The sequence below is a fragment of the Aythya marila genome, assembly GCF_965140915.1.
Source record: "Aythya marila genome assembly, chromosome: 4".
Taxonomy (NCBI): Eukaryota; Metazoa; Chordata; class Aves; order Anseriformes; family Anatidae; genus Aythya; species Aythya marila.
The window spans coordinates 59,869,214-59,882,851 of record NC_139045.1 but is presented as its reverse complement, the minus strand read 5'-3'; the positions used below and the strand labels follow the sequence as shown (position 1 = coordinate 59,882,851).

Below are 13,638 nucleotides of genomic sequence, written 5' to 3'. Positions count from 1 at the left end.
CAGACAATTTTTGGCTGTTCTATGTTGTTAAAGATAAATGTGAGCTATATAATGGCAGGCAGAACTGACTTTGTGAGGGTTTCTTATTACAAAGTTTGAAACTACTACTTTTGAGATAAACCTTCATTCAGGCACTTGGAAATCTGGAACTTGCGCAGTGGTAGTTGCAGGAACGATTGGTTCACCGGGATTGCTTACGTCTTGCAGTTCCAAAAAATGCTGTGCCTTTGAAAGCAAACAATATAACTTAAAAGAAAACAATTTCTTAATGTTTTAATTTTGCTACTTCTGAATTATTCTTCTTAGGGATCTTAATGGAAATAACATCACCAGAATCACCAAGACCGACTTTGCTGGTCTAAGGCACCTTCGAGTTCTGTAAGTTTTCCCGTTCTGTCACTGATCCATTTTAGGACGTGCAGCTTCAGATTATGTTTTAAAAATATTGAATCTTTCAGTTTAAAATAATATTTAAAAATATTAAATCTTTCAGTTTATAAGTTGGCTAGGTTATCTATTGCTTTAACTTTTATGCTACTGCGTCTGAATTTACATCCTCTCCTCTATGTTATAGACCAATATAAATAAGTTAGCAAATGACTTTAGTGTCATCTTGTTTATATTTCTTTTAAATCTCTACCTGAGGTTGTAAAATAAATGGAGATTTTAATTTGGCATGTAGATTACAAAAAAAGAGTTGTTAAAACTTCCTGAGTAACTGTTGGAATGACTTCAGTTTAAGCTTAGTAAACTTATAGTTCACATTGAAAATAGGAATGCTCAAGCTGAAGTGTAAGGGAATTCATTAAAGAGGTAAAAAGTTATTCATTTAATTGATAAAAAGCAAGTCTTAGCTGTTGACTATTACTTTTTAGTTTCTGGGCAAAAAGAAAACGCTTTAACAGTAAATTTGATCAAGAAATAATTTGGATTCTTTTTGTAAATGCTTTTGTAAGCATTATGAAGCTTTTCAAAATCTGTGTGCTTTGGGGGAGATAGTTTAACTAATATCACATTTAAAATACTACATGATTTACATAACTTATTTGTTAAGGCTATTTTATTTGACCAAGTAGTTGTATACTTTTTCCTTCTTAAACAGAATATCATGCTGTAGTAACTTTTAATTTTTTGTTAAACTATTGTTATGGTTACAGTTTCAGTGCAGTCTTTCACTGATATTTTTTCTAAACACCACTGTTCTGTATTTTTGTGTTGTTCTCATGTGAGACTAGTTTTGCTTTCATACTATTCAACTGGAATCTTAAAGCTTGCCGAAGAGTGATAATGTATGTGCGTGTATGAGCACAGCATATATGCAAGATGTGTAACCTTTTAACCTGGGACTCTTTGAGTAAATGTAATATCTATTTCTGTCTACTTTAATTAAGATTTTTTGTCTTTTTGGGTATATGATGTCATCTAAAGTGTTGGATGACAGAAGTCCAGGAGGTTAAATTGGATGTCACTTCAGAATAACTGTTGTAGTGTTTTAATGAAGATGAGGTTGTCTTTAAATAGCTACTCTTTGCTCCAACATCACTTGTTGCATTATTGAAACTTACATACAAAAACTTCTACGTTTCAGTCAGCTCATGGAGAACAAGATTAGCACTATCGAGAGAGGAGCATTCCAGGATTTAAAAGAACTGGAGAGGCTGTAAGTATTTTTAATTCTAAATGTATGAGAAAAATAACTTCCTGTCAAATCAGTTATGTGTTAATGCACTCAGGCCTATGGTTTTCTGTTTGTTTTTTCTAACTTGAGACATCTTTATCCTTATCAAGACATGAGAGCAGTAAAAAAAATTCTCAGACTGTGTGTGGGGGGGAGCTTGAATGAGTAGTTCAGATTTGAAGTGTAAACTGCAATTGTCATTCAGGGAAGAGTTTGAATGCTATGAAATGTTTTTCCCTTGAACACAAAGGAGTTTTTCAAATGTGAATACACCTACAAAAGCCTGTTTCCTTGTATATCACACGAGATGCTTGTCTTGAAGATGCTGAGTGTTTTATATGATGTCCTGTTGGAAGTTAATGCTAGTTGTGAAGGTTAGTCTTAATACATGCAGTATGAAAGCAACAGTTGAAATCTATGCTGGTTTTTGAATTAAGCTTTTACAAAGACTTAAGAAAAATATGGACTGTGAACTTTCTGAAATGAATTGGATTTGTCCTTTTTTTTTTTTTTTTTTTTTTAAAAAAAAAAAAGAAAAGAGTCCTGTGGGGAAAGAGGATGGAGCTGGGAAGACAAGGGTTTTGGCTAGTGAAGCTGAAGTGTAAACACCCGCTTTGTTGCAGTGGGACATATAAATAGCAAATGAATAAGAGACTAGTAAAGAAAGCTAAGCAGGTTTGGGAATTAGTTTTCAGTATGTGTTTTCTTATTTTGCCATGTTTTCTCAAATGAAAGTCTTTTTGAAAATATACTGTATGATTTGTATTACAAAATCCATCTCATTAAAAGCCAGATGCTGGTAGTTGAATATAGTTTGAGCTAGAAAAATCTATGGGAACTACTTTATTAATGTATATTCGTGTAGAACTTGAGAGTGGTGTCTTCATTATCAGGCATCTTTGTTGCTCCATTTTCATTGTCACCTTTTCTTTACGCATGCCTCTGAGGTCTTGTTTAGCCTCTCAATCACTGGTGCCTTAACTTCAGAAAGGTATTTCTACTTGACTCCATTGAAAAGCATCACTGGCCTAAACATTCTGTCTAATTATAGTTGTGCTCTGGATCTACAGTTGCTGTATGTTTAAAACAAACAAAAAAATTGTTTCATGTAAATATAGACAAAGCTTTTCAAGAAATTTAGTAACCACCACTGTATAATTATATTTCTGAAATCTTTTTTAAATAAACTAACTTTTGACCTAGAAATTGAAAGTGCTGTTATGTTCTGAAGCCTTTTTTTAATAATCTTAAATGAGACTGCTCTGAGAAATGCATAGTCAGAATTTTCAAAGCTATATTAAAACAGACTTAATGCAATGTTTTTTACAATGTGTTTTAAACTTAGTACAAAGCATAGGGATTTAGTGCAGCTTTTCCTGCTGAGATGTATATTGGAATAATATATACACATTCCTAAATTTAGTTTATAAGGTCTAACTAAATAATTAAACAGCAGTGTAGTTCATATTGCAAGAGTAAGTACACATACATGAAACATTAATAAACACTAAAAAAGTTGTGCTTTCACTATGAATGTGGTTTGATACTGAGATACAAAATACTTGCTAAGTTTTAAAACGGTATATAATCCGTTTTATTTTGTGATTATTTTGAAGCAAGTTCTTGTTACATGATTATGAATACTTCCAAGAAATCTTCATAATATGATGTGTTAAAATTAAATTAATTTTAAGATTTCTGATGTTGAATACAGTACTGCAATACTAAAAAAAAAAAAAAAATTGAACTTCATTAATTAAAACTTTCTTGTCTGAAGTGTTCACATCTTGCTATTAGATTTTTTTTGTTGCATTTTCTTGATAAGTATGTAAAATATTTGGAAAACAATAGATATCTTACAGTTATGTGATACTAGTTCAGAAGAAAAATTCTAATAATTACAGTTACTTTTTTGGGTTATTTTCATTCACACTTCAGCAAGTAAACTGACATTTGGAAGTTCAGTCAATTTTAGACCTAAGAAGTTAAATTCTGCTTTGTCTTCAGGATTTTCTGTGCTCCAGTAATTGTCAGTTTTCGTGTTTCTTAATTTGCTGAAATTCAGTCAGTGTTAGGTGTGTGGGTGACTTGTAGCTTGAATATATATGCAGGATGTCTTTAAACCATCCCAGCTGTTGGCTAAGAGCAAATATTTCATATTTGTGAGGAAAAGCTGAGAAAATTCCTCTTGTTTACAACTGCCAAGTCCATCTGATGAAGACACAATGTTATCTGACAGCCAATTCATCTCCTTGGGATTCTGAAATTCAGAAGGATTTCTCAGTGAGCTTGCGGATACTTCAATTATTTTCTTTGATACAGTAAATCGCAAGCACTCTGAAGTTGTTTATATATGTGTAGGTGTAGGATGCCACATTTCCACTCTAAGTGTAATCTGCCAAGCTACTGTCAATACCTGATGAAGTTCTTTTGGTGTGCCAATGGACAGTGTAAGAATTTTACTGGATCTTACATGAACTTGATTTAATTTATAAAACTGTTTACAAGTAATGCATTTCTTATGTTAGAATATATTTATCTCTAGATTAAGTGGTGCTACTTGTGTGTTTTTGGTATTTTTTACTGTAATTTCAGTGACAAAATCATTTGTTACTCTGAATTTCAAAGAACCGTTTGGTTGGTCAGTGATTCACTTGCTGTGAATACCCATTTGAAGCTCTCATCGTGCAAAATGCTGAATAACTTAATCTTTTAACTGAAGTGGGAATTGGAGACCTGGAACACTCTGTAAAATTATATCCCTAGGAGAAAAAACTCTCATCCTTTTCTTCAAAAGGAAGCTACTGAAGATACAATTCGTTTGAAGCTATGTATACCTCTTAGGTGGTTAGAAATGTTACTCAAACTACAGGAGAAACAATAAATCTGTAGTATACTAGATCTGTAATACTATGTACACAAAGCTATTTAGACCTAGTATTCTCCGTAACAAGAATGTCACACCACTGTGGTTGTAGAAGTGTAATGGAAACTACAACCACAATAAATACTTCTGTGACAGGTGATTGTTACTACAGCAGCACTGCTGTTATTTTCAGTTAGCAATAAATGATCATGTAGTAGTTAGTGCCTGCTACATAAGGACTGGGAGGGAGTAAAAGATGGAAACTAGCAACTTAATCAGCTAGTTCTTCGGTCTGTAGAAATTGAGTTTTGAAGAGACCTAGGTTAAGATGAATGTAATCTTGCTATAAGCCTTTCAGTTGGATGCTCTCTAAAAACTCTTCAGTCAGATGTGTATACTTTACAGTATTCCCTTAAGTATAATCTCTGGCAGTATTATCTCAGTGCTTAAGGGCTACTAGTTTTTCTCCCAACCAATTTGGTACAACACTGCTTGAGCTCTGAGCTAGCAAGTCTGCCCTGAATACGTCTCTTTGCAGCCTGTTCCTTGAATGGCTGAATCAAATGGTCTATTGTGTTGTGTAGATGTTCTCAGCATCTGTTGAAACAAGCCTCTTTAAACTTCTATATAGATAACCTATTTCCCAGTGAATGGGATAGCTTGTACCTTTCTGTACATCCTGAAGCAGTGTCAAAAACTATTGGATTAATTACTATCAAGTTTATGTATTTAGCATTTGCAAAACTTTCTCTATCAACCACCAACCTGTATTATTATTTAGGAAGAAATTCTTCTCAGAGGGTGGTGAGGCACTGGAACAGGTTGCCCAGAGATGCTGTGGATGCCCCATCCCTGGAAGTGTTCAAGACCAGGTTAGATGAGTCCCTGAGCCAGAACAACCAGATCTATTGGGTGGTGTCCCTGCCTGTGGCAGGAGGATTGGAACTAGATGGTCTTTAAGGTTTCTTCTAACCCAAGCCATTCTGTGATTATGTGCTTGTGTTCATATGAGTAGGGTCACTTTTCAATGGTCCTTAAATAGTTCAGTACATGACAGGTCTCATAAAGGCTCAGGGTCTGATCTGTTACGTTGCCTGAACCAATCTTAGATAGACCACCACCATGTGTTAGGTTTCGTTTTGTGGAAGGAAGGCACAATGGACACAGTCTGGAGATTTTTTATATTGTTTAAGAAAGTCTAGAGACTACTGATTTTTATGGGAGGCAATCTCTTCACTATCATTCTTACAAGAATGTTGTTAATGCTCAAGTTAAACACTTGTTTCTTCTTTTTCAAAGGTGTCATCTTGTGTGATGTTTATAATAGTTTGAACAATGAAGATAGTTTTTAGAAAGTGGTAATTTTCAGTCTAATACCACCACTGGACACGACTTTAAACTGACTTTTTAAAAACTTATCATTTACTGCCAACAACACCACCTTCTGTGGTGTAGCAGCTACTCTTGTAGTATCCCAGTGTTTTTACAAGCTATTGTCACCTGGAGGGAAATAAAAGCTTGAAGACAGTTGCTATAGGCTATGAACTGGTTTTGTTAAGAGCTGCTTGTCTAAAATTTACTTGTATTTCTGGAGTAAAAAGAATTTAATATAGACAGATTATGAGGGTAAATGGACTATTTACTTGATTCTATAGCAGAGCTTTTCATTTAGGGGCAATTTTTTTGGCTGATAAGAAAATTATTTTTAACGGTAAGTTTTTTCTAATAACTGATGTCTCAAATGCTAGGTAAAAATTTTATGATCACTGTAAGGCTATGCTGAACATACAGAAGGTGTCAGAACAGGAAGAGTTTACAGCAATAGTTTGAAAACTACTGTGATTTTTCTTCCTGTACTTGAGAATCTTCCATTGAGGAAGAAGTATGTCCCTAAAATGCTAATTTGGAGTCTGATTCTGCAGACATTTACCACATGAATAGCTTGGCTTGCATGAGTAGTCCTGCTGATAACTCTGCTGAGGAAAGGTTGCTTGTGTGGCCTAAAATGTTTCCAGGCCAAGCCATCACACTTTTGATACTTGAATTAATAGAACTTCTAAAGTCCATTTTTTGTCTTAATAAATCTACAAATTCTATTCTTTAGAATTAAAAACAACAAAACCCATCCAAGCAAAACCAAACAAAAAACTAAACCAACGCTAAAATTCACCTACTTCTGCTGAAAGCTAGTATAGAGAGGCAAAATGTTACTCAGAGGTTGTAGAACTGCAGTCTCTGATCTAGTACCTGAGCTAAATACTTATTTCCCCAAGAAAACCAGCCCCCCTGAGTTTTATGGTGTGACTCAGCTGAAATCCTTAGTTGAAGACAAGAATGCTGTAAGGGTTGAATTCATGTTGATACTTGAAATAGCTTTTAAACTGAAAGCCTTATATATTGTCTATTTTCATGCTGCTTAAAATGTATAACTGAATGATGGAGAAAGAGATTTCAAGAATTAAATACTTTGTTATAGTTCATACACTTTTTTTGAACTTTTTACAGCACAATTCTAAAACAGCAGAACTGAGGAATTGCCTGTACTTGTTACATATTGGGGGCCACATCTTGACAAATGCATTAAAGCAAGCTATTAAAACTTCTGAAGGGGAGAATTAACTGAGGAGTGTACACCTGAGTACTTGAGTCAGTAGTATTGAAAGCTCTTAGTTTTGTTCATCTAAGGGTGAATGATTTGAAACTTGTAGATTGTGTCACAGCACAGAAATAGAGGTATGTATTTCAATTATATGTTCTTAAGGAGAAATATTTTCCACTTAGTAAACAAAGTGAAGTACTATTCAGATTTCTTTTCCATATTCAAATCTATGTATAAAACTGCTGTTTGCAGCTTCTGGATCATACACAGAAATCCATCTTTCCAGTCATATGGGACAATATGGGTCATATTAAAGGATTTTTAGCTTACCCTAGTCTCTGATAAATGTGTTAAATGCATGCTGTATTAGCAGTTTTTGAATTTTTAAATGAAAAACTCACTTCTGAGTTTTTATGATCTCTGAAACATGCGGTGTTTTACAGAGCATCTCATCTTACAAAGGCAAGTGTAGCAGGATGAACTAAGAAATAACTTTTTTTTCATCTAGAATAAAAACAAATACAGTTTGTCTTGGGCAACACAGCCCACCAGACCTAGAAAACTATGAAGGGAATTAGCAGCTGCTTCAAAATGGACTGGATAAACTAGTACGCTTCCTTTTGTCTAGTCTAGGAGTCTATTTCATGTATGTTCTTTCTTAGGAAGCAGGAATAATACTGCTCCACCAACACTCGATAATACTGCATGACATGAAACTAACTATTGTGACCTCTCATAGCACTGCTGATGTTTCTCAAACAAAAGATTGACTGTATGTAATGGAATAAAACATGCTCTCTTGAGCTTAAAATAAACCTGTGTACTAACTTTTTATTATCTATTGGTGTGGCATGAGATCGTGTTTTTATTCCAAGTATTTGAGAAGCTCCATCCATAAGACTTGAGTTCCAAGTAGGAAAGCTAGTAACTCTTAAAAGAATGATTTTTAATTTTCTTGGAATGTGATCTCTGTCAATAAATTAATTGTAGAATATTTAATCTTGTTTTGAACTTTCCTTTGGAGGGAAGTGAACTGCTAGAGTATAGCAGTTTCAACCCTTTCAGTTGCAGAACAGAAATGTTACACCCCTCAATCCTCTACTCCCCCACTCAAAAAAAAAAAAAAATCACTTCTATACTTCTGTATCTATATGATCAAAGCTCAGGAGCTGGGACTTCTGGAAAAAATGCCAAACATTGCAAAACAACATCATAAAAAATACTTACTTTTTAACCATGAAGCAAAATTGTATTTTTTCTAATTTACATAGGTTTAGATATGAAGTTTAAAGGTTTATGTGGAATTTGGGATCCACCATGAAAAGTGTTTTTAGTAGTTGAGTCACTGCTACTGTTCATTACTATCATTGGTAAAAAAAAAAAAATAAAATAAAATAAAAATAGCCAATTAATGAATTACTTCATCTTTTTTTGTGCATGACTAGATATGTAGTCTCAAGAAAAGCAGCTTTTTTGGCATGAAGACCTTATTTTGTATAAGCAGCAGAGTTGTCATCTGAATTGATGTTGTACTGAGCTGTTAGAATGGGTCCTTAGCACAGGTGTGTAAAGGTGTCTCCAGTTTTTCTCACTGATCCCTGTTCTTCATGTTAGTGTGCAAGTTCATTCCTGAAGCCTGAGAGTAATTTTTTCATTTGAGGTACATTGTGAACAGAATCTGACTGCCACCATTGGGAAGGTCTGTGTTGTGCTGCCTGAAACTTGGGAATTTTATACATAAACTTGTTTTGAAGTCTGTTGTTATGATTTTCTCCCCTTTGAACCATTGATAATTAAGCACCTGTCTGACTTTGGTCTGGAAATATGAGCATTGAAAGGGTTAATAATACACACCTAAAGGTATAGGTAGCGGAAGAATAATGAGTTCAGGTAGAGAATATGTTTTTGAACAGCCCTGAAGGGGGTGAACAGTTATTCCTTGTTAATCACGGATGTGAAAAATCCTTCTCTTTGTTAATCCTACATAGTTTAAGGGCAATGCATAGTGCATTCCTCATTTTAGAACAGGGAGGAGGCTGTGAAGCCTGCGGTGCTAATCACTTACCAAAGGAATGTGAGACCATCTTACAAGAATTATACTGGGGCACCTGTATTTATAGTTTTTTTTTTTTTAAAAAAAAAAAAAAAACAAAAAAAAAAACAAAAAACTACAGTAATTATAATATATTAGCAGACTTTTGTCAAAACAACTTCAAATATCTTTTCTAGAAAAAACGTCTGGTAAATCAGAAAATAGGCAAAGGCTATATTTGAAGATGATATTTTAAAAGAGAAGCACGGTTCTAATAGTGTTTTAAAAATCAGCTTATTCTGCAATTAAAATGCAGCTATATAACAAAATATCTGATAAAACTTTTCAGTCCAAGAGCCATGTTCTTCTTTTGAAAGCCTGGTAAACTTTCATTATTATTTTTAGTATATTTTACTCATTTGAGTGTAGTTTCTCATGGGACTCCTTTTATAGGTCTAGAAGTCAAATTGCAGTGAGAAGTCCTGTTTGCTCTTTGCAGACCTTTTTACAAATTCCAGGGCAGGAAGGCTGTTTATTTTTCCCACATCTGTTTTGTGCTCATCCTTTGTCACATTGTTTGCTGGATGCTCTTCTTTCTTGCTTCCTCCGAAATGAGTAATTTGCACTGTTGCAAAATGTTGAAACCAAACATGATTCTATAGAACTGTTTTATCAATGTTTTTCTTTCAAATAGTGTTTTGTGGTCATAATATATTTTAAACTGATGCTACAGAAGTGCTGATATTAAACTTAAAACAATACATTTCACTTCCCAGATCAAGTTAAATAACTACAAAAACAGATTTAATAGTAGATGGCAATGGGTAAAAATTAACTTTTGACAGTATGTTACCTTTTAATATAGTATATTTTGGAGGGCATCTAAAATGCTCCTTACTTTAATTGTGGAAGCCACAGTTTCACCTGGAATTTTACAGTTAAACTCCAAAAGGCATGAGGAATTTGGCTGCAGGACTGTTACTTCAGTGACTCATACTGTTATATTACTTCATTTAATCTGAAGAGGCTGGATGAAAACGAAATCATAAGAATGGTGTTATTTTCCTTGATAGTTTGTAGCATATTGGGGTGGCTTGTTTTTAACAATAGCCTAATACAATGTAGCAACTCCTCTCTTAATTAAAACACACCAGGCTGTCTGAGTTTAGTTTGGCAGGATGCCTGTACAGGTGCTACACAGAATACTTGAATGAAAACTTACTGTGCTGACTTGGTACCAGAAACACAGTTACAAGCCCTTCTAGACCATTCGTAGGCACTTGTCTGCTTTCTAAACAGTCCGCCCAAAATAGATCATATCCCCCAATCCAACACCATTCCTCTTTCTTTTTTGTTTTTGTTTTTCTTTCTTTTTTTTTTTTTCCCCTCTTGGGTACCCTTTCTGTTGTCTGATCATCCTTGCTTCATCTGATACTTGATCCCATATTACTTTATGGAAGTCTTCTAATTTGTTTCCTTCTGTTGAGTATATGTCCATTACAAAATAACTTTAGAAAAATTTCTTGGCTTTGGAAAAATTTTCTGTAGTATCTGAGCAGCCCCAAATGCTGAGGTTTGGTAAGGTGTTTTACAAACTTTAAAATAAAAGGCAATTCATTCAATTGATATGGTCGAGTTAGTGCTCGAGTTATTTTGCATGCTTCCCTGGGTCTTTACTACAGTGAAGTGTTGTTATAATAAATGTACTTGATTTTTTTCCCCATTTCCCAGATGAGGACAGTCATGTCTGGGGTAGGATTTGTGCCCTAGTTGTTAAGGAGATTTTTTCCCTCTATCAAGACTAAATGTTCTGGAGTAACAAGCAGTTCTGGTCTAAATAATGAGTCTTCAGATATATCTTGCCAGTCACTCTGATATTCTTGCTGCACCGCCATTTCTGCTTAATCAGTCAGGATGATAATGGTCAGGACAGATCTGGATGCAGAGTGAGAAGCAGTTTGGCAATGGCTACAACCATCTCTGATGGACTGTTGTGACCTCCCAGCAACTGGTTATTATAGGAAACAGCTTTCCCTATCGGAGAGGGGGGAACAAGCCTGAAACATGGTACTGACCTTTGGTACCTTTATTCTTACTCTCCCATATAGTTGACTTACTCAGCATCTGTCCTTTAATTATCATACATTAATTTGTATGTCAAAATTGAGAATGGAAAATCACCATTTCTCAAAGTAGAATAAAATCCAATGGGTCTCAAAGAATCACAAAATTGAAAATTTTATGGGAGCTTATGAAGTCCAATGACACCACATAAAGCAAAGTCAGCCAGGGCAGGTGGCTGACGGCTGTCTCCAGTTGGGTTTCAAATGTCTCCAATGATGGATAATCTTCAACATCACTGGGAAATCTATTCCAGTGTTTAACCATGCTCTTAGACAGGTTTTCCTTATGTTTAAATGTAACTTCCTGTTTTGATTTGTGTCAATTGTCTGTTGCCCTTTCACTGGGCACCTCTGAGAAGAGTTTCATTCGGTCTTTCATACTAGGGAAGGAAGTCCATGAGGTACATATACACGTTGTATTTATACACGTTAAGATCCCTTTGAACCTTTTTCTCCCTAGGCTAAACAACTCCACCTCTTTCAACCTTTCTCCTTGTAACTGGTGGGAAACCTTCACCCTGAATACTCATCTTTGCAGCCCTTTGCAAGACTTGCTCCAGTATGTCCACGTCTCTTGTAACAGTGAGTCCAGAACTGGGCACAGTACTCTAGCTGTCTAACCAGAGCTGAGCAGAGGGAAAGAATCCCATCTTGACCTACTGGCAGCATTATTCTTTGTACAGTACAGGATGCTCATGGCCTCCTTTGTCATGATGGCACACTGCTGGCTCCTTTGATCTCCCGTTCACCCTGGACCTTTCTCTATAAAGCTGTGTTCCAAGTAGTATTTCTCCAGTGTTTGCTATTGCATAGGGTTATTCTTCCTCAGTTGTAGGACTCTGCATTTCCCTTTTGTTGAGCTTCATGAAGTTCCTCTCTGCTCAGTTTTCCAGCCTCAAGGCTGATCAGCCTGTAGTTCCCTGGATCATGCTTTTTCACACTTTAATGGGGTATTTTTTGACAGCAATTTTTGACATGTCATTTCATATTAAATTGATCTTTAATGAAAATTTTGTCTGTGTGTTTTTAAAGGATATGAATATTTTGCAAATGAGCTTCAACAAAAAGGTGTTATGTGTTATTTTTAAGTGGTGTGATGATAATGTCTTCAAACACTGCTATCAAACAATGAATGACAATCAAACAATAGGTGTGGATGTGCTTCTTTGAGTTTCTAAGCTATACTGTACTGTGTGTTACTATGCACAGAAAGCATTATTTACTTCTCAGCGAACTTCAGAGGAGGAATGAAGAATAATGGCTTCTGCTATCATTAACTTTGTGTGAGTTGGAAGCCTTCTATCATTCCTGAAGCAATGGATGTAGAATAAAATATATTTGTGCCTTATATGTGGAGTTTCAGAGGGCTCTCAGCATCTATGCACCCAGTGGGACTGACTGTTTCTAATTAAAGAGTACAGTTGAATTATAATTTACTTGGAACTGCTCTTAACTTAGATCAGTTCTTAAGTTAGCTTTGAAGGCTTCTGCTTTCTTGGGGACCTACAGTTAGAACTGCATTTACTGGAACTAAAACCAGCTGATAGTATTTTATCTGGGCTTATCTAGGCTGAAGAAGACAACTTGTAGGGGACAAAATAACAGCTTTCAATTACTTGTGAGAAAGTTATCAATAAGCTGGAGCCAGGCTCATCAATGTGGTGAGACAAGCATAAATTGAAAGGTGAGATTATGACTAGGTAGAAGGGGAAGACTTTTTCACTGTAAGGACAGTTATGTTCTGGAACAAACCAGTTGCCCAAAGAGGCTGTGCCATCTGTCCTTGAAGGCTTTTCAGACTGTACTGGATGAAGCCCTAAGCAACTTGTCTTGATCTCATAACTGACCCTGCTTTGAGCAGGAGATTGGGACCTCCTGAGGTCCCCTGTTATGAAGGTCATCTCGGAACAAGAATGGAATAGAATAAAGACAAGGCTACATGGGAAAAGATGAGGGCTTCTCTGACTGTATGAAGTCAATTCACTGCAACTTGCAGTGAATCCACTGTAAAGTACTAACAAGTCTCAAAAACAAATACAGGCATGCTTGTGAATTGTAGTAATTGCAGAAAATTAAACTGCAAACAGTGAAATTAATATTTTTTTTCCCCACCTCTTCCTTCCTACCTCTGCGTGATTAATAGTAGATTGGTTACTGTGGCAAGAAAACTTAGAGTGACAACAGAATGGATGGATGGGATGACCAGACTACGCTGGGTTGGGATACTGTCACTGGGAGCTTAAAATGTTCTCCCCAAAACTTTCTCTGCCTCTAACTCTGTCATCTACCGACACATCCTCTGGCTCCATGCAGAAGACAAGTAAAACCCAGTTACGTTGC

General features: G+C 35.4%; 1 protein-coding gene across 2 annotated transcripts in view; it reads left to right on the top strand.

Annotated features, from left to right (window-relative positions):
• SLIT2 (slit guidance ligand 2) overlaps positions 1-13,638 on the top strand; it is a 277,555-nt gene that overhangs the window by 2,830 nt on the left and 261,087 nt on the right. For both annotated transcript variants that reach the window (XM_082759741.1, XM_082759740.1), the window contains exons 2-3: positions 307-378; positions 1,589-1,660. In XM_082759741.1, coding sequence (XP_082615867.1) covers positions 307-378; positions 1,589-1,660 — 144 coding nt within the window. The remainder of the gene's footprint in view (positions 1-306; positions 379-1,588; positions 1,661-13,638) is intronic.